Raw genomic sequence first — 27,810 nt, 5'->3', positions numbered from 1 at the left:
GACTTACGGCTTGTTCCTCTCTTAACAGATGTAGGACACGGGGTTGTTTGGACCCAGTGCGGCATCATGCAGGCATTTTGTAGCCCACCAAGCATTTCGCTAAAGATAGGCCGAAGGTTTTTTGTTTTTGTTTTTGTTTTTTGTTTTGAGACGGAGTCTTGCTCTGTCACCCAGGCTGGAGTTCAGTGGCACCATCTCGGCTCACTGTAAGCTCCGCCTCCCGGGTTCAAGTGATTTTTCTGCCTCTGTCTCCCGAGTAGCTGGGACTACGGGCACCCGCCACCACGCCTGGCTAATTTTTTTTCGTATTTTTAGTAGAGACAGGGTTTCACTATGTTGGCCAGGCTGGTCTCGAACTCCTGACCTCATGATCCGCCCACCTCGGCCTCCCAAAGTGCTGGGATTACAGGTGTGAGCCATCGCGCCTGGGCTGGCTGAAGGTTTTTAAGCAAATAGACTTCATCCCTTTTATTCTACTAGTTGTTGATCAGAGAGTCTGTAAGGACTTGGGCTTCTGAGACTTGGTTGAACAGAAGTGTGGATAAGGGTGTGTATGCCTACGGCGTCTCTGAAAAGGTCGTTTTGACCCGTAGTGTGATCCCCCAAAAAATCACAGAAAAGTGGATCAAATGTTTTTCAGCCATGTCGCAGTATAGATGGATAGAACACAAGTTATAGACAGAGTTCAGAGGCTTGCATTTATTTAACTTAGGAAAGGAATCGAGCAAAACAGACACGAACACGATTCTGTCTGAAACCATCACTAATCGCCTATAGATTCTGACTCACTCAAGGAATATTGTGGATATTTTAAGAAAATTTTCCTGGTTTTCTGCTTTACCAAAGTGTAAGATATGGCTGGGGTGCCCCTCTCAGCAGATGCAGAATAAATTAATCCCAAAGCAAAGCAGAGCGCAGGGCAGCCTCGCGCCACCTAACCTGTGTCTCAGCTTCCAGCCTCCACCCTGAAGCGCGTGTGGCCGTGGAGCCGCGTTGCGCTAACCAGGAAAGCTGGAGGCAGAACGAGGTTGGCCCATGGCACATACAGACATATGACCGAAATAACAGTAAACGCACACGCGTCTCGCACGCATGGCACAGAGGTCACCCAGACTCATCCCGTGCCTCTGCACAAGCAGGGAAAGTGACTTGGTGGTGGAGTCCCTTGGTTTCTAGGCTGTTCCGTGATAGCAGGTGCGCGTCGATGGAGTGCTGAGAAGGGCGACTCAGCATGGTGACTCCACGTAGTCATTGTCCAGCCCACGGCGAAAGCGTGCCGTCAGGGAGCGGCTGATGACAATCACCCGGGGGGCCATGCAGTCCTCCCTCTTGTGGAGAATGTTCCAGATGAGCATGGCTGCCGCCAGTGTGGCCAGAAGGCAGGCGCCAATGTTCAGGTAGCAGGACCAGGACAGGTTGGTGTATGGGCCAATTCTGTAGAAAGTCACCAGCCCGATGACCAGGACAAAACCTGCAGATGAGAGAGAAGGGTTGAGAGGCCTTATCTGAGAGGAAGGCGAGTTCCACTCCTTCCCCAGCCCTCTGTCCTAGAGCGGGTTCCTGCTTTACGGGGTGGCCGCCCTGGTGTTGAGCCACCTTGTATTAGCCCTACTGTGGCTCTTAGGACTTTAGGCTCTGGTGGCTGTGGAGGGTGGTATGTGTCTGCTTAATTGTGTCCTGGCGTGCTGCTCCTGTGACCTGGCCAGGCGGCAGGCCTTTTCTTCAGGTCAGCACTGATGCTTGCAACACCAACTTGGGTGGGCCTTTCCTAGCCCTCCAGACTCAGCAGTAATTTTGTGTTAAATCCATCTCTGACTTTTGTAAATGCTTATTTCGTTCAAATAAAAGACTTTTCTAAGTCTTATCTGGAAACAGGTCAGTTTGGTGCTCATCGCGCCCAGAGCTATGCTTCTGACAGTTTTCTTGCTCTTGGCCTTTGCTTTGGGAACTCCAGATGGCCTGGAGTCTGCAGTTCAGGCAGGGCGGAGATGGGGCCGGGGCCTTGTCTAGGGCTCCTTGGCTATTATCTGGTGTCTTCCCTCACTTCTGAGTCAGTGCTTCTCGTTCTAGACCCTCCCTCCTGCCTGGCGGATTTTCCTTCCATGCTTTCTCCTCTCTTTCCAGAGCCTGAAACCAGAGAAGGAGAGGTGGGCTGTGAGCAACCCTTGGTTGGCGCAGCTTGTTCCCGTCTAGTTAGTCGCTGATACTACAGTTTCGCTTACAGTTTTATCTTTAAGGAGCTCCAAAGACTTTTTTAGTTCTTACAACAGGAAAATCAGGGTTTCGTGCCTAGAATCTACCAACTAGGATAACAGGACACTGTGGCCACACCGATGGAGCTGGGCATCCTAATCCAGCTGGAAACATAGGCTCTAGGATGGAGGAGAGGCTGTCCACATGGCCCTGCCCCTCCTCATCCCCTACGGCCATGGGGACGTGGCCACAGATTGTCCTGGAGGCCATGGGGCCTCCAGCCAGCCTTCAGCCCCAGCCCCGCTTCTGCCCACCCAGCACCCCTCCCTCTCTGTTACAGTAACCTGAGTGAGTCTGTTTCTTGTACCCAAAGTGCCAGAGACTCTCTGTAACTCATACTGGTCCAGATTAAACTCTCCAGCACCTCTTGTCCATGGGGGACTTGTCCATGTCCCTCCCCAGGCTCCGGCCACGCCGAGCCCCACTGCTGTCCCTCCGCCTGGCCTGCATGTTGATACCTGTGCGTCTGTTCATGCCGGTCTCTCCGCTCCCAACCGCCTCCCCTGCATTCCCCAGGAAACCAAATCATGCCCTGCCCCGTGTGGCCCCAGCATCGAGAGAGGATGGGAGAGAAAGAGACACAGGGACAGAGACACAGAGAGACAGAGACCAAGAGAGATACAGAGAGACAGAGACAGACACAGAGACAGACGGAGACAGAGAGAGACAGAGACAGACACAGAGACAGACGGAGACAGAGGGAGAAAGAGACAGAGACACAGGGAGGGAGAGACAGAGAGCAAGAGATGGGTAACCAGCCTTGTTTTTCCTAAAAACCCAAGCATTATCTTCTCATCATCACTGTATCCTCCAGAAAGTGTGAATTAAGCATTTATCTATCTCCATTTTGTCCTGAACAATGACAGTGACTGGTTTCTGTGTTCATTCTTTATAATACTTCATGGAGCTTTTTATACATGGGTAGCTCCTGGATACTTCTGTTTTATTAAAAATAACATTCTAGACAAGGCACAGTGGCTCACGCCTATAATCGCAGCACTTTGGGAGGCTGAGGCAGGTGGATCACGAGGTCACAAGTTCAAGACCGGCCTGGCCAAGATGGTGAAACCCCATCTCTACTAAAAATACAAAAAAAAAATTAGCGAGGTGTGGTGGCGGGCACCTGTAATCCCAGCTACTCGGGAGACTGAAGCAGAGAATTGCTTGAACCCAGGAGGCGGAGGTTGCAGTGAGCCAAGATCACGCCACTGCACTCCAGCCTTGGCAACAGAGCGAGACTCCCTTTCAAAAAAAAGGCAATTCTCTTTGTAATGAATACTAACAAAGGAAACTTCTGGCATTTCTACCAGTGCGGAATATGCCCTCTGCTCATGATTGTGTGGTATCGATGCTTGTGTTACTGGGGTGAAGGAATGAGCCTGTGTTGTGTGTGAGGAAAATGAGAGCACTTTGAACCGCGTCCTCTCGTGTTCACGGGGTCTGGCACTTTCTGCCAGTGGGGGATGGGTTGTGCTGGTGTCAGGGCTCAGAGGAGGTGGCCCTGGAGGCAGGGCAGGCACAGCGGAGAGCTCAGGACACCTGGGACAGAGGCGAGCAGGAGGGGTGTGGCACTTATGGCAGGGGCAGTGTGGGAGCCTTGGGGAGAGTCCCAGCCCAGCAGGGGGGCGATGCAAGCCCTGAGACTCTCGAGGGCGGGAGGAGGTTATACCGGCAGCAGCTGGCCTTCATCAGGCTCCAGCCCGCCTTCATCAGGCTCCAGCCCGCCATGGCCACAGCCTGTTTCTCCCCCTCACCAGGCTTCCTTTCTACTTGCGGGTGTTACAGAAACATGTTTAAAATCTCTGGGGCCTCCAGTTCCACACATCAATCATCCGAATGGAACAGTGGAAAGGGATTGGGCCCCCCATGGCTTCCAGGGTCAACCTCCCTCACGATCTGTGGTTGCCGTGGGGGTCAGTTTCCATACATAGGGGACCTGGAGGTACCGTCATTGAAGAAGTGTGAGGGATGAGAACTCAGTCCGGAGGGCCGACCCTAAGGCTTTTGGAATGGACAAGATGCACTCACTTCCTGGACTGAGAAAAATGAGAAAGGGAGAAGCACTGACTGGTGCAGCCGCGAGTGGAGGGGCTGCCCTCGCCTGGGACTGCGCCAGCACTGGCTGCTCTGGAAGCCACTGCTGCCCTGGGACCTGCAGCCCCACTCCCAGGAGGGCGAGTGGACAAAGCTCAGCACGGCCGAGGCCCTGGGTCAGCTGCCCTCAGAGCGCGCACCCCAGGGGCAGATGTGCTCTGGATGGCCCAGCAGTGGACAGTGGTCCAGCAGGGAGGAGGGGCTTGCAGGGGGACAGCACGGGCCACACGTCACCAGGGAGAGGCCCAGAGACGTCACCAGGAACACACCCGGGAGGCTTCTGAGTGCACAGCTCGGATTCACAGTGGCTTTCTAGGAAAACCTCGGGAAGAAAACTCTAAGGAAACACGGGGCAACCAGCCCGGGGAGGAGGCCCCGCAGAGTTGATCTTGCCGGGTCTGCCGGACCACACGCGTGTGGTGTGGCCTCCTTTGTACAGGTAGCTCCCAACAAAACACAGAAGACTGAAGTGCCGCTGATCTTAGGCTCTTCCGTGAACAAGCACATCCTGAAGTTGGGTTCGACAGTGAGGAATGTCCTGGACGTTTCAAGGTGTCTGCAGCAGTGCCGGGTGACCTTGCTGGGGATACTGATGCAGGCGGCCCTCCCTCCACCGCTGCACCCTAATCTGTATGAAACTCACATCCTGTCTCCCCAACACTCAGCACCCTTGTGGTTCCCATTGCCTTAGGATCTACCCTGCTACCTGCGGCTGCTCCTCTGCCACCCTGCGGCCCCAGTGGCCCTTCCCACCTCTCTGAGTCGCTGGGTCCACCTGCTCTGGGCTTCTCCTTGTGCCACTGTCCCCGGCTTGACTGGCCCTGGGGAGGAGGGGCCCCTCCTGCTTCTGATCCTTTGGGCCTCGGCTTTGAGTTGCACCTACCCCGCCCCGCCGCCAGCTGTGGTCATTGTGTCTTTACCATGGGTGGCCCTGGCCGCTCTCCCCCGCCAGAGGGCAGGCTCCCCGGGGCCAGAACTTGCCCCACCATTGACCACAGCTTCCCAGAAGTCTCTCCGCAATTACTTGTTGAGTGAATCATTTGAGGAGATCAAAGTAGACGTGAAACAGAACAGAATGCAGTGTGGACCTGTGGGAAAGGCGAGGAGGAACAGCAGCCTTGGCATTTTAGTGACCAACACCCCTCAAAGGGACAGGGCCCTTTGGCCAGACCACATAGATGCCGCTACCCTGGTGCCCTCGAATGCTCATGGAGGGGCACCACGATTCCCAAGGACCCACTGGCATCGGCTACGTGGCCCTGTACTCAGCAGGCCTGTTCAGCCTCCACTGGCACGCCGGGGATCATGCTAGGGTTAGCATCAGCCACAGAGACGGCTAGGGCGCTCTTGACTTTCCTTGGCGAACTGGCATTCCTCTTAGAGAGATGGGGAAGTCATTAATCTCTGTGTCCCCAGAGGGTGGCATTTGGCAGGGCCTTGCCCTACCTGGAGGGTCAAGCTTGCAGGGAAGGCTCTCCAGACTCTAAATTAAAAGTGGAAAGACTAAACCATGGGGCAAAGCACAGAGCGGGTAAGCAGAACTGAGCCCCGCCTCCTGCCCTGAGGCAGCCTGCCGGGTGCCCTAGCAGTGTGGAGCCACCCCAGCCCTGAGACGCTGGGTCCCTCGAGGCCCACCTGGAAAGCCCCTCTGCCTGCCTGGCACTGGCCAGCATCACAGGGTGCTTCCTGAACTGTTGTTTTATCGTTATTTATTTTCTTAAGTGCTTTTTGTAACAAAGGAGTTTTACTTATTTTCTTAAGATCAGTGTCATAGCTTTTGAAAATGCGTCGTTTAGAGCATTAGAATGGGTCGACCATTCTAATCCATGCATGACCTCCCTGCGCATGGTTGGCTGTGTTGCTTACCATAAACACAAGCTCAGACCTCAGAGCATCTGTCTGCTTCCAAGAACACTGTTTCTAAATGTAGAAGACGAAGGGGCTTGGGGCGGTGGCTCAAGCCTGTAATCCCAGCACTTTGGGAGGCCAAGGTGGACAGATTGCTTGAGCCCGGGAGTTTGAGACCAGCCTGGGCAACATAGTGAGACCCTGCCTCTACAAAAAAGTAAAAATAATTAGTTGGGCGTGGTGGTGCACACCTGTAGCCTCAGCTGTTCAGGAGGCTGATCCCAGGAGGTCGAGTCTGCAGTAAGCCATGATCGCACCACTGCACTCAGCCTGGGAGACAAAAAAAGAGAAGAAGAAAAAGAAAAAAAGACTTAGAATGTAGATAAACTGATTAAAGAAGTATGAGTTCACATGTCCACACACAACCTGGACATGGGCCCTGCATCCTAAAAGTGTGAGTGGAAAAGTAATCAAGGTGGCAGATCAGGTGTAAACAGCAAGCCTAACAGGCAGGGACCATCACAAAGCAGGAGGGAGCAGGGCAGGCCAACCCTGAGTCATGAGTTTAGAAAGCTGTGTCTTGAAAATCTAGCAACAAGTGGCCAGGCGTGGTGGCTCACGCCTGTAATCACAGCACTTTGGGAGGCTGAGGCAGGTGGATCACCTGAGGTCAGGAGTTTGAGACCAGCCTGGCCAACATGGTGAAACCCCATCTCTACTAAAGGTACAAAAATTAGCTGGGTGTGGTGGCGGGCACCTGTAATCCCAGCTACTGAAGAGGCTGAGGCAGGAGAATTGCTTGAACCCGGGAGGCAGAGCTTGCGGTGAGCTGAGATTGCCTGCCATTGCGCTCCAGCCTGGGCAACAAGAGCGAAACCCTGTCTCAAAAAAAAAAAAAAAGAAAAGAAAAGAAAAACACAAAGAAAGAAAGAAAAGCACCCAGGGTGCGTCTGGAGCCGCGTTCTGGGAGCCGCGCTTCACTCACTGGTACTACAGCTCCAAGGCTGGAGCTTACTTGGCATTTTTATCGCCACAGAAGCAGAAGGGAAAACTCTAGGTCTGTACCTTGTGTGAAAAAAAGGCTAACTAAAATTTTGCATTTACATGACTTCTATGTGAAGACCAGTGTCGGCTTTTGTTTTTGGTTCTGTTTAGAGCACATCTAGATAGAGAGGGGTTTGTAAGGTTAGAACAGTGCTCTCAGACACCAGTGAGACCCAGAGGCGCCACCAGGCCCTGAACCTCATGAACCTGCGTGGCCCTAGGCATGCTGTGAAAAGGGGACATTGCCCTCGTCCTAGCACCAGAGCAGGCAGGGGCACCGCTGCTGGAGAGCACCAGGTGGCTCCTGCGGAGGACGGTGGCCCAGATCCTACCCTGACGGAGAAAGGTTCACGTCGTGAACAGATGCCTGGCATGAGGGAACCTTCCGTGTGTTCCACATGTCAGCAGTAAAAAGCCAACAAATACACGGAAATGCAGAGGTGTCTGTAGCCACATGCCTCACTATCTGCTCTAACCTTGGCCTCCAGACGCACGAAAGAAGGTGACTGAGTGAGCTGCGTAATCGCACTGTGCTGTGGATGCTGTTCTGAAATCAAGTTAGCGTTTTACTTCTGTCCTTTCCACCTTCCCTACGTGGGGGAGATAGGAAGGGGTGGAAGGAGACAGGGCTGGGGCTGGCCCTAAACCTTTGAGTTTTCCATTCTCCCACCGTCTTTATATTAAGATTCCCTCTCTTCTCATTGTCCTGTTTCCTGAAGACTTTTCTCCCAAAACTTTTCAATGATGTTCATCACTTTGTCTAGAAACAAATGTAAGGGAAGAGTTTTAGCAAACACGAAATTCTGCCCATGGAATCAATTCCATTTCATGAAGTTGTGTTGCCAAAGCAAACAGCCTCTTCCTGTGAGCCGCCCGGACAGTGTGAATTACAGCTCCACAGCCCAGCCAGCCCTTTCCCCTCTCCTTTCCTTCCTGCGGCTTCTTGGGGCTTCAGCTTTTGTCACAGGCCTTCGTTTTGGAATGGCTGTCACACATGCACACAGGTGGCAGAGTGGAAAGACCCCAGGGCTGACCCCTGATGCTCTTTGTACAGCTGCAGAGCTAGCAAACTGGATGCAACTGGCTCTAAAGAGAATCTGTGTGGAGCAGACGGCCGCCTGGCCACCTCAAGTCCCTGCTGGGGCTGGCATTTCCCACCTGTGAGCAACAAGATGACGGTGACCCAAACAATCCTCTCTAGAGGGAGAGGCCCTGGGAGGGAAGAGCGAGAGGCTCCGAAGCTCTCAACAGCCGAAGTTGGAAGGGAAAGAAGAGACGAAGGGACATAAACTGATGCCTGGGGAGTGGGTACCAAAGACAGGCAAGTGAGCTATCCAGACCAGGCTGATTGCAGTGGCCCACGCCTTCATCCTAGCACTTTGAGAGGCTGAAGCGGGAGGATCACTTGAGCCCAGCAGTGTGAGACCAGCCTGGGCAACATGGCAAGAACCCATCTATGCTTTAAGAAATAAATAGATGATTTGCCGGGCACAGTGACTCACGCCTGTAATCCCAGCACTGTGGGAGGCCAAGGTGGGTGGATCACCTGAGGTCAGAAGCTCGAGACCAGCCTGGCCAACATGCTGAAACCCCGTCTCTACCAAAAATACAAAAATTAGCTGGGCATGGTGGCTCATGCCTGTAGTCCAGCTACTCGGGAGGCTGAGGCAGGAGAATCACTTGAACCTGGGAGGCGGAACTTATATTGAACCCAGATTGCACCACTGCACTCCAGGCTGGGCATCGGAGTGAGACCCTGTCTCAAATGAATAAATAATCCAGACCAAGCAAAGAACCAGGTTATTATAAATAACAAAAAAGTGTATATTTCCATGAGACGATTCCCAAGTCTAAGAAAACAGCAGACTTTCTCACCAGCGAGCAAGATTCCAGGTCAGTGAGTATCAACCCTGCTGGCCATTTAAGGACTGATAAAGTCAGTGTCTCGAGGAAAACCTAAATGCCATTGTGAAGGCAGTTCAGAATAAAACATGAAGAGCTGACTTCTACAAGTCAGCTTCTCAGTGTGTCACGGGGCATCGGGACGGACCAGTGCCATCCATGGTGCCCTTTCTAGTGTCCTTCTGGTGCCCCGATGTCATGTTCAGGGAATTTTGGGTTATATGCCACCATTTTCCAAAAAGGATTGGAAGTCATTTATACAAATTACAAGGTAATGGGGAGGGGGAAAGAGGGATTGTTTCAAGGAAGAAGCAGGCAAGAAGCCTTCGGCATCACGCCCATCTCTCCGGCACCAAAACAAGGGGAAACCCAGCTAAGCCCAGCATACTTATAGCAAAGATGCCACAGGTCCCCACACGGATGCAGAGAGTGTCATGTGAGCACCGACTGGGGGACGACGGGGACTTCACTGGCTTGACCCCAATGCATGGCCACGACCTCCTCATGCTGGCCCAAGTAAGACAGCACAGCTGCCCTGGGGCTCCAGCGATGGCTAAGGAGTTGCCCTTTGAAGATACGCCTCAACCCAAGTACAGAGCTCTGCAGGGCTGCTAGATCAAACCACCGAAAAGTGTTCTCTTCAGGCCGGGCTCAGGACAGCAGACCCTGAGGCCCAGGCCCTGTGTGAAAGCCAGAGCTGCAGGCGGGAGGGCCCTGCTCCGTGAACAGATCCTGGCAGCGTTCTTGCCAAGAGGACAGTTTGCCCCCCCCCCGAGGGGGACAGGCCTAGGTGGGGAGCACAGATGCTGCACCAGGGAGCATGTGGGATGCGTCTCGGGCCTGAAGCTTCTCAGCGTGCATGTTACCCAGCAGGGCTTCAGAGAGACGCTGGAATAACAGCTGCGAGCATTGCTGACGACAGCACATCTGTGCGCTGGAGTGGTCACTCTCCACTGCACAGATCACGCCAGGGGAAGGGGGTGCTTGTCCGGGCACTCACGGCTGACCAGGGGCAGAGCCAGGAGTAGAACCCAGGCCACCTGCTCTGGGCTCCCGCAGAACCAGCCAGCAATCCGGCCGGGAAACACCTGAGGGCTCAGAGCATCCTCAGTCACCGGAGAGCGCCAGGGAGCCTGCCGGCCTAGGCTGCCTGCAGAAGTCGCCCTCAGCCTTGTGCCACTCAAGCGTCAGGTGCCAGGGTCACACCGTGGCTGCAGCCATCAGAGGCTGTAATGACCTTTTACCTTCCATTGGCCATTTGCCCTGACCCCCCCTTCAATACTCCTTTCCCTCTCTGCCCGTGCCTATCTGCACAAATCAACAAGACCACAGACTGTGAAAGAACAGAGGTGCAGTGCAGAGAGAAGAGGCCACGAGGAGGAGAGGGGAGAAGCAAGGGGTCTGTGGAGTGAGCAGAATGCAAGCTCTGAATAGAATGCCAAGGGCAGCGGCAGCCAAGCCAGGACAGTGGGGTCCCCGCACATCTCAGCTGCTCTCTCTGGGTGTCAGAGCAGGGAAGAGGGAGCCTTGAGGGGCGAGGAGGGTGGTCCCTTTGCAGACCCAGGTGGCGTGCTGAGCATGGCACTGAGCCCAGAAACATTCGTGGAGTGACAGCAAAAGCACAGGCCCCATCGCCTCTCTCTCGAGCTGACAAGGAGCCCTCCTTTCAGTGTGTTGCACTCTGGCTTTCCAGGGTGTTCCATCCTCCCCATAATTCCATGTACTTTTCCTCCTTTCATGAGCATCTTCTCTCCCCACTGCCCACCCCACCTCTGCTGAGCCCTGGGATCGAGGTTCACTTGCATAACAGGTAATAGCAGGCGTTTCCTTGTCCTGTGACAGGACATCCTGGCGCCCTTCAGTCTCTCCCTGACTGTTTAAAACAGACGCGAGCACAGGAAAAAAACCCGACTCTAAAATTAGCAGCATGATAGAAGAAAGGCACATAGCTACTTTCTGTCCTGTTTGTCAATGAAACAAGTCTAAACAGGGCCAAAATGCATTTCCTTTTTGGGCAAAACAGACCCGTTAGGGGTGATGGTTGGACACTGAGGGGGAGAGACGGCCTGTGGGGGCAAGAGAAGCCGCCGAGACACCACGGGCCCTCTTGGTGCTGCTGGCCCTCGCCCTGGTGCCTGCCGTTCTGGCAGTTGTTGAACAGAGCCTGATCCAACCTTGTCAGAGGTCGTGCTGGAGCACAGTCCTGCCCCCGCCACCACCCCTCCTGACCAGGACAGGCCTCCGAAGGCCTCCAGCCCCGTCCCCCAGGAATGCTGCAAGACAGCTCGGTTTAGTCCATCAGGGTGCTTGCCCCCATGTGTGATTTCTTAAAATACATTTGGAAACACTATCTTGTCCTGAAATAAGATTTTGCAGGAAGTAAGCTGTCATTTTCGACATGCCAAATCCACAGTGCTAATAATTCTAAACAAGAGTTTCCAGGAGATTTATTAAGAAATGCAGTGATCTGGGCCGGGCGTGGTGGCTCACGCTTGTAATCCCAGCACGTTGGGAGGCCGAGGCGGGCGGATCACGAGGTCAGGAGATCGAGACCATCCTGGCTAACACGGTGAAACCCCGTCTCTACTAAAAATACAAAAAAATTAGCCAGGCTTGGTGGCGGGTGCCTGTAGTTCCAGCTGCTCGGGAGGCTGAGGCAGGAGAATGGTGTGAACCTGGGAGGCGGAGCTTGCAGTGAGCTGAGATCGCACCACTGCACTCCAGCCTGGGTGACAGAGTGAGACTCCGTCTCAAAAAAAAAAAAATTAGTGGGGCGTGGTGGCGGGTGCCTGTAGTCCCAGCTACACCGGAGGCTAAGGCAGGAGAATCGCTTGAACCCAGGAGGCTGAGGTTGCAGTGAGCCGAGATTGCGCCACTGCACTCTAGCATGGGTGAGAGAGCAAGACTCCATCTCAAAAAAAAAAAAAAGAAAAGAAAGAAATGTAGTGATCCATTGGGTTATCCTATAGAAGGAGTTATTTTCAGAATAAAAAACTATTGCTTTTGCTTTCTCTATGCCACTAAAATATCTTTATTCTGACCCAGCATTTCCAATTACATTTTCAAAATCTTCCATTTCCTTCTTTAAGCCACGGCGTTTCTGATCCCCGCACGCAGTAGAGATTGGCCGTTTCAGTGAGACAGGAAAACCACTTCTCTGTTTTATGGCCCTCGGGTCAGCAGAGGGCCCCGTGGGAGCTTTCCTAGCCTGGGTACTTCGTTGAGAGTCTCATGTTTTCCCTGCAGTCATGCAGGAGGGGAGGAGGCGGAGTCAGTCCTAGGTCCCACATCACTGTCTCATTTGTTCTTACAATCAGTTGGGTGGGGGCAGAAATGATCCTTTTCGAAGTTGGGCATGCAGAGGCTCACGTTAGTTCAGTCATCTGCCTGACCCCATGTCGATGGTGATAGAGCCAAGACACAGCTCCAGTTCCGGGCTCCACGCCCTGTTCTCTTCCACTGAAGCCTCAAGGCACCCTCCCTTCCCTCCCCTGCCCGCCAGGGGAAGTGACTTGCCCAGGGCCACGCCATGCTATTAATAGCGCGCAGAGAGCCCGGCCTGACTCGCCCGGGGCACTTGCCAGCACAGGAATACCTGCCCCCACAGTCTGTCAGCCTCCTTCTGGAAATTGTATTTCTTAAGAAAGATAAGGGCCCAGGATCATCATTCCTAGAATGATTCACTCTGGACTTCCTGCCACTTCCTCTGTGGGAACTGCAGGGCAACCTGCAGAACGCCGCACCGGCCCCGAGGAGAAGGAGGGTGCGGGCAGCTCTGTGCTGGCCACGCTCAGCCATGGGCCGACATGTTCGCTTTCTCTGTGTCCCTGCCTCTGCGGGCACCGGGCTGACCTGTCCCAGTGAGCAGCTGGAGACCTGAGCCTGCCCCAGATGCCCACAGTCCTCAAACCTCTCAGTGAGCCACAGAAGACCAGCAGAGCCCCCTCGGGTCGCTGGGGGTCATGGCTGGACACTGCTGTGGCTCTAGCACTTGTCTAGAACGCCGCAGGACCGTTCCATAGGTCATTTACGACAGCTCCATCACTGTCACCCTCTGTGACACCAGGTCTTCTCAAGACCTGTCCCAGGTTGTTGGGTCCAGAGTGTTGAGAGGAGGCTCTGAGCACCGACGGCCCCTCGCCTGCAAGGCTGGGCCCCCTCCACTCACATGGGGGCTTAGGGAAGCCAGCGTCCTCGTGAGGGTCCTGCCGTCTGCGTCTGTGTCCGGGCCAGGCACACGGCGTGTGCTCGTGCAGGCACCTCACTGTCGGCTCAGGCAGTGTGGAACGTGCTAGCGTGTTCTCCTCACTCTGTCTTGTCCCGCTCACGGAAAGGGCCTGCGCTGACCCCAGGCAGGTCCTAGGAAGCTGCGTTTATAACAGAGCACATGCCTTGGCCTCCCTAGGCCTGACCTGTTCTAGGCCTCTTAGCTGGGAAGGGGCACAGGGCAGGGCCAGGCATGGGCCCTTCTGCCTCTGGCCAGGGGCTGCTCCCCAGCAGCTGCCTCAGCATTGAGGAAGGGGCAGGACCCAGGCCGCCCCATGTGGGCTGCACAAGGGCCAGTCAGCAATCAGACCCCACAGACTCAGGAAAGCAAAGCGCCTCAGCCTTTAAAGTGGAAAAGGGTGTGACAGGCACACCAGGTGGTCGCGGCCTCCCTGCTCCTTGACCTGGGTGTGTTTCTGTCATTCATCATTCTTGCCTACAGCAGCCCATGGGAAGGGAGGATGGCCCATGGGGCTTCTCAGTGGCCTGTGGCCATGTTGAGAGGTACGGCCTGCAGCTTCCCCCCAGGCCACCCAAGGCCTCAGGACCCTCCTGTGACACCAGAAGGCCACAGGAGGCAAGGACGCGGTGGCCACACCCGCCTGGGTACTTACTCGCCAGTTGGAACGCGGCGGCCATGGCCTCCTCCCAGCACGGGGCGTCGGGTGACAGCAGGGGCAGGCCCACCAGCCCCAGGAGGAAGGTGAGCTGGCCTGCGGCAAGCGCGGCCGTGGCCACCAGGTTGCAGGCGCGCATCATGTCGAACTGCACTGTGGGCCAAGAGCAGAGAGGCAGCAGTGAGTGCAGGTGGGCTCCAGAGGCCACGCCGGCCGTCACGCCACTTTCGTGGTCTCTGTTTGCCTCGGAAAGGGCGGTCGGCACAGGCCGTGCCTCCTTTGGGCAGAGCCTTCTGGAAGCATCCCGCCCTCCCCGTCACCTGCCTGCAAGCCCTGGGTCCCATGTATTCCCGATGGGAAGGGTTCATCCCAGCCGCCGGACCTGGCTGCATGGTCGTATCCCTGCAGGGACGGGCCCTACTCTGCTATCTCTGTCTTCCTGAGACAGCTGTTCTCTCCGCCTGACTTGACCCTTGAAGGCGCTGGCGTGGGGGTGGAGGTGGGAAGGGGAAGCCCACCAGCAACACCGGCTTCCCTGTCACTGAACTCACAGCATCCAAGACGAGGGTGCTGCCTGACCGGAGACTCCACGGGGAGCCGGCTCCTCAGGCCTGCTGTCCTGCGTGCTCGGCTGCCCGACCCCCAAGCGGCCCATGGTGGTGTTCCCTCCTCCCAGCAGCTGAGGGACTTGGGCCCGAGGAGAAGCAGCTCATCTGGGCCCCTCATAACCAGCAAGGGGCTGAGCAGGGGTCGGACATGGGTCTGAACCGGTGCCCCCAACCTGCCCCTCTCACCCCCTGGGGCCCAGGCACCCCCACCCCATGCACCTCCTGCCGCAAATCCTTCACTCAGCGGCTTAAGTCAGGGCCTGCTTCCCCACTCACAGTAGGCCTGTGCCCAGCCTTCTCTGTCCCCCACCTACACCTGGTTGCAGGAGCCAGGCGGGCAGGGCACATGGACGCGTGGTCAGGGGAAGATGGAGCCTTCTGTGAGTGAACTTCAGAGGGAGGTGTGTTTGTTGCCCTCAGGGACCATGACTCGTCACATTTCTGTAGCAGAGAAATGTTCTCCCGCAAATAAAACCTTACACAGAGGCCCAAATGAGGTGGTGGTGAAGCAGTGTGTTCCCAGGTCCCCGCGTGCTGCAGAGCAGACAATATGCGTGCTGACGACACTCAGCCCGGAGTCAGGGACTGCCCGTGAAGCAACAGCCCCACAGAGTCCCTAGCCTGTCATCACCATGCCTTGTTTTCGATTGAACAATATTTGGGAAATTCGATTCCCAAAACTAAGTCGTTACAAACAGTTGCACCTTTTTAAATGGCTTGCCTTGAAATTTCAGGGCACTCTTCAGGTAACTGATGCAGGAATCTAAGAGGGAAGCAGCCTCACCACTCGGGAGCGGGTCCCTGTGCCCGCATCCATCACAGACACCAGAATCCCGGGAGCAGCAGAATCTCCCAAGAGCCCTGCAGGTGCCGGCCTCTGGGGGTGACTGCTGTGTGTCCTGGGTGGAGGCCGAGAGGGGATGGGGAGATCCTCAGGCTGCCTCCTCAGAGCACGCCTGTGGGAAGCCAGCCCAGCAGGGGAGGCTGTCGAGGTTCATGCGTGCACGGGGCAGGCATGCTGGCATCAAGGCTCAGGGGTGGTGGGGGATGCGGGCTGCTTTACTTCCTGAGTGTTTACATGGTTAGAAGTATCCGCTGGAACCACTATTGCCAGTATTAGCAATTCCACACGGTTCAACCTCAACATTTATTAAAATGCAATCTGGATTCACAGAATAACCTCAAAGCTCTGGAGCCGAGGCATCTGCTTCCCACCTGGCCCTTGCGCTGGGCGCTGCTCCAGCGCTCACATCCGACCCTGGCCCCAGGCTGAGCTGGTGTCTGGGATCGTCTCTGTCTAGGCTTTCGGTGTCCCAGCATCCCTGGAGGTGCACTGCTCCTCGCCGCTGAGGGTACCCCCCGTCCTACCCACTGTATTTCAAGCTGCTTCCCTCTGCAGCGTCCCCTCCTGTCACTCGGGGCAGAGGGAGCTCTCCTTCCTGGGTGCCAGGCTTTTCCAGTGTGCCCACCCTGGCCTGGGTGGCACCCCCAGCCCTGAGGCCTCCAGAGTGTGAGGGCACTGCACAGAGCGTGGAGGCATGAAGGACCCTGGGGCACGGAGGCCCCCGGGCTGCTGAGGAGTCTGAGCAGCCGGTACATGGCACCATGAGCCTTCCGCCGGCAAAGGGGAGAGCGGAGCGCACTGCCCACCCGCAGACAGGCGGGCACCACTGACAGGGCTGTGGGAAGTGGCAGCAGCTGCCCCTCACTCATTTTTCTCACAACAAAACAGACGCCCCAGTGAGCGTCACTGCCACGTAACTGAGCTCACGTTCTTTCATCTCCAAAGTAACTGCAGAAAGCATAGCACTCCCGCGAGCTTCTCTCTAAAGAAGGAACAGAAGACGCGGGTGCTGAGAGCCAGCCTGGTGGCCAAGGGGTTCCCGTACGGACAGCGGGAAAGCCTGGCAGCAGGTGAGGACCTGGCTCAGCGTGGGCACAGGTGGCCGTGGGGCCAGAGTGCTTGGAGGAAGGGGCAGAGCCCAGGGCACTGGAAATGCCAGGGGACAGCAGAGATGTGCTTGACCTCAGCCTGGCACCATGCCGCTTGCTGAGGCCTGAGGCGTGGGGCAGCATTGGCACCATGTGGCTTGCTGAGGCCCGAGGCATGGGACGGCACTGGCACTGTGCGGCTTGGTGAGGCCCAAGGTGTGGGGTGGCGTGGCGCCGTGTGGCTTCATGAGGCCTGAGGCTTGGGGCGGCGTTGGCACCGTGCGGCTTGGTGAGGCCCAAGGCGTGGGGCGGCGTGGCACTGTGCAGCTTGGTGAGGCCCGAGGCGTGGGGCGGCGTGGCACCGTGCAGCTTGCTGAGGCCTGAGGCTTGGGGCGGCGTTGGCACCGTGCGGCTTGGTGAGGACTGAGGTGTGGGGCCGCGTGGCACCGTGCAGCTTGGTGAGGCCTGAGGTGGGGGGCCGCGTGGCACCGTGCAGCTTGGTGAGGCCTGAGGTGGGGGGCCGCATGGCACCGTGCAGCTTGGTGAGGCCTGAGGTGGGGGGCGCCTTTGCCCTGGGTTTCTCACCTGCCCTGGGGCCTGTGCAGATGGGACCAGCAGGAGCCAGGGTTCAGGCAGACACTGCCCCGGCCGACTGGCAGGACCTTCCTGACTGCTCCAACGGGCTCCACAGCCAGCCCCAAGCAGTGACCACGTACAGCCTGCAGGGACCGGAGTGAGGCCTGCATTTTGAGGGCGTCCTGTCCACACGTTAGGGACGTGTGGGAGCTCTGGAGGCCCCTTCCAGCAGGATCTGTGGCACGGTGCTGTGCCATCTTTGCTCCTAACTGTCTTGGCAATGACTTCCATCCAGAAGCCTCTGCTTCTCTAAACATTGCAAAATGAGACAGGTATTAAAACATCACGCAGAAGGTCATGTTCGAGAGAGGAGCAGCTCAGATTCCCTGCCCAGGGCTCCGCGCTCTGCCCTGGAGGGGAGGAAAGACCAGAATGAAGGGGGAGGAGGGGTGCAGGGCTGCCCCGGGAGGAACATAGCCCAGAATGGCATGACCGAGGTGGGCTTGAGCACCAGGCACAGCTGCACATGTAGTTGTGGTGAGGGTGAGTGACCGAGGCTCCTGGGAGCTGGGAATGCACAGACGCACCCCTGACCTGTCCTCTCGCCCTCAGCCTTGGCCTCTCAGCCTTTCTTCCTGGAAGCTCCAGGCACACAGCCCTGTGCCGCACACCATGGAAGGGGCTCTGTGCAGCAGCCGCGCCCCACAAGCCACTGTGCAGCCTCCAAGTCCCCAGGGCGCGTGGCTCACCACAAGGGCACCCACAGACCCACCGTCCTGCCAGGAAGGAGGCACTCCTGACCAAGCCTTCCTGTCCTGACCGAGCCTTCCTGTCTGAGCCACGCTCCCGCCTGCTCCAAGAAAGCTGTTTGGAGCTGGCGTTCACCGCTCGGGTGTTTTACGGGTTCCTGCGGTGCTGCCTGTGTGCGTGGCTCTGCGTGGTAGCAGCTGACTTTTAAAGGTGTCGGTGAAAACGTGGTTCAGCTGGGTCCTGGCCGAGCAGGGGCTGAAGCCCGGGAGCTCTGTCCTCCCCCTGTATTCAGGCAGGGTCTCAGGGTCTTACGTGGCCGTGTGATGGGTGGCGGGGCGTGCATAGTGACGGGGACACGTGGAGCCACCGGAGAGAGGGGTGGGGCTCCCCCTTAGCTAGCGCCAGGCTCCGGCTCACCTGCCTCAAGATTCAATCATACGGTCATCTGTTCCCAAGCCACCTTGTTTCAGATGCCTGACAGAACGCACGAAATACAGAGAGATGAAGTAAATATCCAAAACGAGACGAAGTGAGGAGGCGAAATTGAGACCCCCTCTGGACATGGCATGTGAGGTGGACCTCAGGCCTCCCTGGTCCCCCGAGCTCCTCACAGGGAGAGAGCACCCCGATCCGTAATGAAAGTCCCACTCACCACAGGCCACAGGACGCCCCAGGCAGGGGCACCGGAGGGCCTGAACCTGGATGAAGTCGAGACCGGGCTCCTCTGCCCTGGGCCCAGCCCTCTTTGCCCTGACCAGAGTTCAGGATGTCCGGGGCGCGTCCCCTGTCCCTCAGGCAGGCTCCTGGTCATGTTTGCGAGTGACAAGCGCTGGATGATTTTGACTCTGTGTGCTCCATGGGGCAGGGCCTCAGGGCACAGAGCCATCCGGAGACATCCTCGCGGGCCTCAGTGACATCCGGAAACCCCAAGGATGGCGTGGCGTGCGTGAGGAGGCACGCGGTGTGACGTTGCTGTCCCTGGCGTGTGTGAGGAGGCACGCGGTGTGACGTTGCCTTCCCTGGCGTGCCCCACCCTGACCCTAGACTGGTTCTCGGGATGGAATTGTGAGCAAACCAGCACCCAGCCTCACAGCACAGACGGTCGCAGCCCATGATACGTGCTGGGTGATTTTACAAGGAACACTGGCCAAGGCATGAAGGAAGACGCTAGGAGCTGGCCGGACTCAGTGGGGTGGCCAGGCTACAGCTGCTGCCCGCCGCCAGGGGTGACTTCCAGGCCCGCCTAGGTCACAAGGCAGGATTTTGCAGGAAAGTTCATAGGCTAGCTTGATGTGCGGTGGTGGCAGGTAGCGGCCCCTCACCCGATTGGGGACATGGGTGCACGTGAGTGGGGGCAGCGAATGTTGCTGTGGACAGAGGGACCACCCTGTGGGAGAGCAGCATATGGGCTTGGAGAGGTGGGCACCAGTGCAGATGGACGTCGGTGAAGGAGAAGGCGAGAGAGGCAGGAGGAAGACACCAGCACAGCCGAGGGAGACTCTGGGCGCGTCCCCGTCTTGGGGCCTTGGGGGATGTGGTGGCTGCACTCCAGCCTGGGTGACAGAGCAAGACTCCGTCTTAAAATACATTTAAAAATTAAAGAAAAGTTACCCATTGAGCCTGTTCCTTTTCCTGAGCTGAGTCTCATTTACAAGGAGCTTCCGTGACGCTTCCCTTGTGTGGACAAACCTTCGCTGCTCAGGTTCGCTGAGGGTCAGCCAGCTGCCGATGCCGTACAACTTGCAGGAGGATGTTGTAAATATTGTCCAAGGGGCTGACCAGGGCTCAGGGAGGAGCAGTGGATGCAGGCAGGTGAGCAGGAGGCAGTCCAGGGGGCTCTGTGAGGGGCCTCGTGTGTCCTGCTGGCCTGAGGTGAGCAGGCCTAAGCAAGTGGACAGCCAGGCGCCTGGGACGGATGCATAGGTTGTCCCAGAGGCTACACGTGGTCCTGAGACTGGAGGAATGCAAGACGTAGCAACAGGGAGGGGCGCCAAGGCTTCCAGCTGCCCTGAGATTGGGCTGCCTGGGCCACCTGTGGGTGTTTGTGGCAGCAGTTAGGAGGCCTGGAGGTGCAGAGCTGCGGCTGAGGGCCGGCAGGGAACTCCCTCCCCCGCAAGTGCTCTGTGGGATGGACGCCAGTGATGGTCCCAAAGCACATGAGCGCCCGGCCCCACCTCCAGGGGCCTGCTGAGCCGCTGCCCCCGCGAGAGGCTCAGCACAGTAACGGGGCTGCAGCTCCTTCTTCAGCAGAGCAGGCAGAGTTTGGAAGAAGGGCGCCTGGCCTGAGTCCCGCAGAGACCCAAGCCTCGGGCTTCCCATAAGACACCGAGTTCTGAGAGCCGGTGGAAGCTTTGAAGTTATTCACAGGCTTTGATCTTTTTAAAAGACAGCTGTTGGTCCCTGCTGGTGAAGGATGTGAGAGGAGGTGTGCAGTCCAGGCCATGCAGTACAGCTGAGGGCCTTTGAGTGGACAGAAGGGGGTTGAATTTCCTCGTGGGACCTTGTCCAAGCCACATGCCTTCTGCAAAGCCTCAGTTTCTTTGCCTGTGAAATGGGGATGACATTCCCCGCTGAGGGTTCTGAGCGCGGCAGGTTGGGGATGGAGCTGTGTGGTTGAGGCACACGTGATGTGTGTTACCCCAGGACTCCGGGACTCCCTCGGAAGCCTGGAGCAGAGGCACTGCCTCAGAGACCAGCATTGTCTTCAGAGCAGAAGGAGCGTCCAACCCCAAGTCTGTGAGGCTCTGCAGCAGAGATTTGGGGTGTCTGCGAGTCAAAACCTTGCTGGCAGTTTTAGAGAGTCGGCCTTTGGGAGACCTTGTGTCCCCGTGCCGTGACTGTTGAGATGACCCCGTGGGCTGTAAGCGCCTTCCTATTTATGCAGCCCCACACCTGCCACTCAAACCCCACGGTGCGGTGGCATCATTCTGAGTCCCTTCCTCTCCTCCGCAACCACTCGGCATCCCTGTCCCCTTCCGAGTGTCCTGGCCTCCCTGTCTCCTTTCCAGCGTCCCATCTGAAGCCCATCCCTGGGGATCCTTCTGCTGCTCTCCACCTCAAAGACCCCAGCAACCGTGAGAACAAAGCCAGAACTCACCCGCGTATTTTTAAACTTCTTGTTTATTTTACTCATTTCTTGTTTATTTTACTCATGAGTAAAGAAACAGTATTTTCATTTCTTTTTTATTTTTAGAGACAGGGTCTCTCACTATGTAGGCTATGTTCGTCTTGAACTCTTGTCCTCAAGCAATCCTCCGGCCTCAGCCTCCTAAAGTGCTAGGATTACAGACGTGAACCACTGCGCCCAGCCATAATAATTATTTTCAACCAAGCAAAAATGCCTTTCCTTGATTTGATTAATGTACTCGTCTCTTAACTATGCGTAACAGCAGAGAGGCCCCCCAAATGCCTGAGATGAATTCCTGTGTAAAAGAGCTGGAGGCAGATTCTGTGCTGAGCAGGAGGAGTGTGTGGGGCCGCCACTCACCAGGGAGAGGGGGCCGTGGGGCCTGGTTCCCTGGGAGACCCAGTGCCCCCTCCTGCCTGCCCAGAGGCCACGCTCAGGGCAGAGCAGGGGCCAGGCCTCCCCACCCGCTCACCAGGTCCGCGCCTGGCGTCTCCCGTGTGCCCTCCAGCTTTGACCATGCTGAAGGCATCAGGAAAACAAGTGGACTTACGTTTGACGGTGCCTCGGGACTCCTGGAAGCCGGCCGCCTCAGAACCCCAGCCCAGCGCCTCACAGTCACGTGCGTCCACCTGGCCGGCCCTGGCCCCAGGGCTCGGCCCTCCCCGGGCCCTGTCCACCAGCCAGCAGGACCTCCACAGCCCCACGCTGCGCCTGCGTCCGTCCTCCAGCGTCTGGCACACCCAGTTGGAGGTGAAGGCCGCCACGTTGTTGAGGATGAGTGAGACCAGGGCCACCAGCACGGCCGCGGCCACGAGTCTCTGCACGGTCATCGCTGACACCGGTGCCGCCACTTATCCAGAGAAAGCCAAGTCCCAGTCCGCGGCCGCACGTCCAGGGAGAGCCGACGCTGCTAGGAGTGGCTAGAGGACATCACCGCTCATCCTCGGGGCGGCGCGGGCGGAGGCCCATGGGATGGTCCAGGTGTGCCGCCTCTCGGCCCGGCCTTATCCTCCTTCCTGCACCTGGAGCAGGGCCAGGCCTGTGCTGAAGCCGCTCGCCTCGGGGCCCATCCCAGGGAGGAGAGGGTGGGCAGCAGCAAGAACCCAGGGCCAGGAGTGCGCCGTCTTCCCGGGAAGCAGAGGCCGGACTGCACAGCGTGCCTCTTCTCGCCTGCAGCAGTGGAAAAGAGAGTCGCTGGGGAGGCCGGCAGCAGTGGGAGTCGAGCCCGCGCCGCGCTCCTTAGCACCGGCCCGCTGTGAGCGCCAGGCTCCGGGCAGGGTGGCCGGCGTGGAGCGGGTTCACAGCTCCTCTGTGCTGCCTGGGCCCCTGTGCAGATGCCTCCAGGGCAGTTGGCCGGTCCTGGAAAGCAGAGTGGCTGCCACAGGGACGCCCGTGTGCACGGAGCTCGCCTTCCCTGGCTCTCAGCAGAGAGGAAATGGTTGTTTTTGAGACTGTTTTTGGTGAGCTGGAGGGCGTAGCCAACCGCAACAAATAGCGGCCCTGCCACGGCAGCCAGACACCAACAGGATGTGCTTCCTGATGGGAAAGGCCAGGAGACTTCTGAGGCCCTGCTCCAGGCCCACCTCCTGCCGCCCCTCCCCATCTTCCTGTCCCAGAGGAGCGGCCAGGGATGCCGGGTGCAGGACAGACCCCTCGTCTCACCTGTGGCTTTTAAGCCTGGTGGCCCCCAGGGCCTGGAGGCTGGTACTGAGCGACTATTGCCTGCCCTGGGGACTTCACACCCCCCAGCCATCCAGTTGCCCCCAGGACCATAGGTACCCCCAGGACCATAGAAACCACAAGCCTCCCCCCGCCCGCGTGTTCCAGGCCTGCCCCCGTCACGGGAATGCTGCCCTCAAAAGGGGGGCAGATATCACAGGATTGCTGGGAAGGGGAGAGACCCGTGTGCCTGGAGGGAGCAAGTTCACCCAGACCTGCGGGGCCAGGGACCTGTACTTGGAGGACCTCGGGGCCAGGTCGTTCTTAGGTGGCAAGAAGGGTAGGGTTCTGGATGTGCCAGGTGGGGCTCTCAGCGGGGCCTGGGACAGAGTGAATGTCACGTGGGGCCTGGGCCATCTCTGCTATTGATGGGAACGGTCACCCCCCACAGCTGGGGACAGGACTAGACAGGTCACCTTGTGAGTGCTCAGGCTCTCGGGCAGAGCTTATGCTGCCGGGGAGCTCGAAGCGTCTTCGTCTATTCTGCTCAGAATTATTCTGCCCTGCTGGGCAGACACCACGAGAGGGTCTTATACTCTGTCCCATCTCAAGAGACCCCAAACTCAGCATGGGATTCCCACCCCACCTGGGCTCCAAAGCTTCGTGAATGCAGGTGTCCCACATCCGTGCAAACCGTTCACGGGCACACACCCAAGACAGTGCTGGGACAGAGAGTCCTGTTCCCAGCCCATGGTAACAGCAGAGCTTTGACCGTTTCCTGTCCATGCACTGCCCGTGCTTGGGCCCTGGCTCAGGGCGGTCCCAAGAGCTGCCATTTCCTGGGACCAGTCTCCATTCACACATTGGCGTGTGGCTCTGTATATCCACAGGTGAAGCAAGGTTCCCCACACACGCCCCGTGTCTGTTCCAGAAAGGCAGCAGCTCCGTCCTCACCAGCCCGTGGTGCATGCTGGGTCCTGAGAAGCGTTTCTCCACTGGCTTCCTGAGGGACATGCCTGTGGGGGATTTTCCCTGGGGATTTGTCGCAGATGTGTCCGTCAGGTTTCTCCTTTCCCGTCTTCCTTGGCTTGTGCCCGGGGAAAAGTTGCTGTTTCTGTTTCTGTTCTCGGCCCCCGGCACCTGACGGGGTGTGCGGGGCACAGTGGTGCTGCCGGCCCCCACTCTCCCGGGTGGCTTGGAAGGCCCTGGGGGGATGTCCCCAGCCCTTCCTGCCTGTGCCCTGCTCCTCGGAGGTGGACAGGGGTGCAGTGTCTCAAACACTCAGTGTTCCTAAGCACACGGTGCAGAAGGGCGCCTTGAAAGGGAAGTTTCCCAAAAGTTTCCGTGGGGGAAGAATTTATTTCCTCCTTAATTAACTAAACTATTTATCTTTCGGGAGTCTTCAAATGGCTAACTTCCAACAGAAAGCCAGTGCTGGGTTTCAGAGCCCAGAGGACACGTTTGATTGTCTCAGCGGCCGCCTCTGGTCCTTTCCTCAGGCTGAGTGGGGAGGAGGCCATGGCCAGACTCCCACACGGCGGCAGCACCCCCAGAAGTCCTGGTTCGCAGAGGCCAGCATTGGCCCCCGCCCTCCTGGCACTTTTGGGGTGCTCCAGGTCCCTGTGCCCTCAGCTGTCACGCCACTTCTAACCCTGCACGCTATGGGAGGCTGGGCGCAGGAGGGCGGAAGGCCTGGGAGCAGCATTTAAGTTAAGAGCGACCCTCCTGGGAGGATCTGTGGCTCTCGGGGGTGACTCCCAGTAAGGGGACTCGCAACTGGGCGGTGGGCTTCCCCCACAGCGTGTCACACCCTCCTGCTCCCCCTGTTGCTTGGGGTCTTGGTCACAGTGGAGTCCCACTGCCCCCTCCCACATGTATGTCTGAGGCTCCCATATACCCAGCAGAGCGGGAGCCCTAGCACAGAACAGGGACATGGAGGGAGGGGGCGGCCTTGGCAAGCGTGATCGTCAAGCCGCTGTTCGCCAGCCGCCCTCGTCCTGACACAGAGTGGTCTCGGCAGAGCTTCTGCAGGACCTTTGAAGGCTGCGTCCCCTGCCGCCCATCTGCTTCTTGTTCCAGTGCCTCGGGGCTGATGAAGTGCAGATGTGGGTGACTCCACAGACTGGCCAGGACAACAGGAAATTCTCAAGACTTGGATGGGAACTAAGAGGGTGTTTACTTCTTGGAATTTATGTCAGATGCACAAACCCCAGAACCCCACACTGGAGTCGAGGCTGTCCCGAGAGCCCTGGCCGGCCGTCGTGGAGAGGACTCAGGAATCACGCGGGGCTGGTGGCCAGAGCAGGAGACTGGCCGTGGAAGGAGCTTGCGGAGAGTGCCTGGGTCTGGACGCTTCTGGGGGTCTGTGACCGCCCTTCCCATGGGTTCTCCCAGCAGCCTTGGCCTGGCAGGCAGGGGCCTGTGGGAGGGTGTGTCCAGCTTCCACTGGTGGCCGCACATCCAGCACATGCTTCTCCAAGCCTCGCATGGTGCAGACTTAATGCCCAGGACAGGGCACATGGAAGTGCGGGCATCTGACGGTGTGCTGGCTGGGTCCTCGGTCACACATGGGCCCCAGGAGCCAGAGCAAAACCAAGGCTGACCTGCGGGCTCTCTCCCACTCCCCACAGGCGGCCTCCACGTGGGAGAGACGGGTGTTTAGAGCACAGGGGAGCCCGGCTGGGACCCAAGTCAGCTGCCAGGTTCCTGTGCTTGTTTGTGATTTTCCACCGTGATTGGATGTGGACGGAAGGAACCAGTTGTTTTCAGGACAAGGGAGAAGAAAGGAGCCACGCCTGGCAGGTAGAGGCAGGTCCCAGCCCTGTCCAGTCCCACACCTGGGCCTCGGGAAAGGGTGCACATAAACAGGAGATTTTTTAAAGATTCCAGTTGTGGGGTGGGCGCAGTGGCCCACACCTGTAATCCCAGCACTTTGGGAGACCGAGGCAAGCAGATCACAAGGTCAAGAGATTGAGACCATCCTGGCCAACATGATGAAACCCCATCTCTACTACAAATACAAAAATTAGCTGGGTGTGGTGGCGCATGCCTGTAGTCCCAACTACTCGAGAGGCTGAGGCAGGAGAATCGCTCGGGAGGCAGAGGTTGCAGTGAGCCGAGATCGCGCCACCATACTCCAGCCTGGTGACAGAGCAAGACTCCGTCTCAAAAAAAAAAAAAAAAAAAAGATTTCAGTCGTGAAGTCTTTTGGGACAGGAGAGTAAAAAAGACTGCATGTCTTACAACGTGCTGTTTATGAAGCGGCCATCGCCTCACTCACTGAGGCCCCAGCGCCGCCACCACCTGGATGTTAGAGAAGTGAGACGTCTGTGAGGAGCCGTGGCATCCCTTCCATCCGATCTGTAGAATTGACTGGAAGCTGTGCAGTGAGGACACAGTGTTTCTTTTGAGATTCGGATGTGACCCCTGCACTGCACTCCACGTGCATCATTAGCTGACAGATGAGGCCCAGCAGCGTTTTGGGGAGCCCTGGACCCCCAGTCTTGAGGCATGTCTCAGCACGGGGCAGCTGTATCTGAGCCGTTTATAAACTAGTTTTACACCCATGGGTCCTTCCACGTGGATTTTTACCCAGGACCTCAGCATAGAGGAGAAAGACAAACCTTGGTTTTCTGCTGTTAGACGTTTCAGTGTAAAGATGTGACTTCCTGCCTGGAGCTCTAGAGGACCGAGGGCAGCACAGCCTGAGGGGCTGGTGGGCCGGGTGCTCAGGCCTCTCCCTGTGCTGAGTTGGTGGCAGGAGTTCCAAAGCCAAAAGATTGAGGAGCACGAATCAGAGATCAGGACGCTGCTGCCTGGGGCACCTCCCTGAGGTCCCATGCGCCCAGCGTCACCTTTACCGCAGCGCCAACTGAGCGTCCAGGAAGCTGCCAGTGGGTGCACCCAGGTGCTGTGAGGAGCCCCATGTGAGGCCATCAGAGGACACGCATGTGATGGCAGTGGCAGGGAGGCAGGCTCACTTCCCGGCCCCCCGGACGCTTGGCACCCCCACGAGGGCCTGGCCTGTGGGTTTGGACACACCCTCTCCTGGCTCCAGGCATGACTGTGCCACGCGGCAGGGGCTGTGGGCTGAGCTGGCACGTGTTGCCGCATAAACCTACGAGCAGGGACTGCCTGGGCCGGTTGCTGCTAAGACACACGCACCTCCCTGCCCTGCGTCCCTGGGTGGTGGAACGTGTCCATGGATTTCACCCAAGTACATGTAAAACCAGGCACAAAGTACCTGCTGGCTTTCAGGAGCGGGCACCTGGGTATGCCGCATTGCAGCCACAGACACCACCACAGGGCCCGTCCCAGGAGCCTGCCTCCAGCCCCTAGACTCGGACGCAAGTGCGCCGAGCCTGCCCGGGGCTGCCGTCTCAGAGCCATTTGCCCTGTGATTCTGTGGGAGCCGGGGAACCTGAGATGTGGGTAGCCCACACCTCCCAGAGACAGAGGTACCATGGTGGGACTGGGCTCCCTGGCTGTCCTCCCGAGCCCCTCCTCCTCACAGGGGCAGGGCCGTTAGGAAAATGCCCAGCTGCACACACCCCAGCTCCTCTCACTCACCGAGACAGCGGGCTCAGGGCTCTGTGGGCGGCTGGTCCCTCCAGTCCTCAGAGCGGCCTGTGGCTGTGCCAGCAGGGAGGCTGAAGGGCTGCTGCCCTGCCAAGACTGTGGGCTGGACTGAGGCTTATCTGCAGGGAGCAGCCTGGAATGCGAGGGTGGGCCTGGGTGGGGATGCTCCGAGGCCACTTGTGGGGTGTGCTGCCTGTGCTTGTGGGAGTATGTGTGTGCGTGTGTGTGCCTGTGCGTGTGTGTATGTGCGTGTGTGTGCCTGTGCGTGCGTGTATGTGCCTGTGCGTGCGTGTATGTTTGTGTGTGCATCCGTGTGTGTCATGTGCGTGCATCCATGTGTGTGCATGTGCGTGCGTGTGCCTTGCATGCGTGTATGTGCTTGTGTGTGCATCCGTGTGTGCATGTGCGTGCGTGTGTGCCTGTGCGTGCGTGTATGTGCATGTGCATGCGTGTATGTGCTTGTGTGTGCGTGTATGTGCCTGTGTGTGCGTGTATGTGCTTGTGTGTGCATCCGTGTGTGTGCATGCATGTGAATGTGTGTGCGTGCATGTGTGCA

At 57.7% G+C, this 27,810-nt stretch overlaps 2 protein-coding genes across 9 annotated transcripts in view; one reads left to right on the top strand and one right to left on the bottom strand.

Moving 5' to 3' along the window:
• The window catches only part of IFT140 (intraflagellar transport 140), a 105,961-nt gene that overhangs the window by 58,196 nt on the left and 19,955 nt on the right, over positions 1-27,810 (top strand). The window lies entirely within an intron of this gene.
• Positions 685-25,857, bottom strand: TMEM204 (transmembrane protein 204). The gene is made up of 3 exons (XM_054454681.2): positions 21,568-25,857; positions 14,022-14,177; positions 685-1,471 (listed from the first exon to the last, which is right to left on the bottom strand). The coding sequence occupies exons 1-3, from the start codon at positions 21,845-21,847 to the stop codon at positions 1,227-1,229; spliced, it is 681 nt and encodes a 226-aa protein (XP_054310656.1). The 5' UTR covers positions 21,848-25,857; the 3' UTR covers positions 685-1,226.

Source organism: Pongo pygmaeus, chromosome 18 (genome assembly GCF_028885625.2).
Source record: "Pongo pygmaeus isolate AG05252 chromosome 18, NHGRI_mPonPyg2-v2.0_pri, whole genome shotgun sequence".
Lineage (NCBI taxonomy): Eukaryota > Metazoa > Chordata > Mammalia > Primates > Hominidae > Pongo > Pongo pygmaeus.
This window is presented reverse-complemented; position numbering and strand designations above follow the sequence as displayed.

Bases quoted from the DNA above. Each gene is read 5' to 3' on its own strand.
- TMEM204 (XM_054454681.2), bottom strand. From the start codon at position 21,847: ATGACCGTGCAGAGACTCGTGGCCGCGGCCGTGCTGGTGGCCCTGGTC. The intron at 14,178-21,567 runs GTAAGTCCACTT...CTTGGCCCACAG, and splicing joins GTCCCGAGGCACCGTCAAAC to TGCAGTTCGACATGATGCGC. The intron at 1,472-14,021 runs GTAAGTACCCAG...TCTCATCTGCAG, and splicing joins CGCCGCGTTCCAACTGGCGA to GTTTTGTCCTGGTCATCGGG.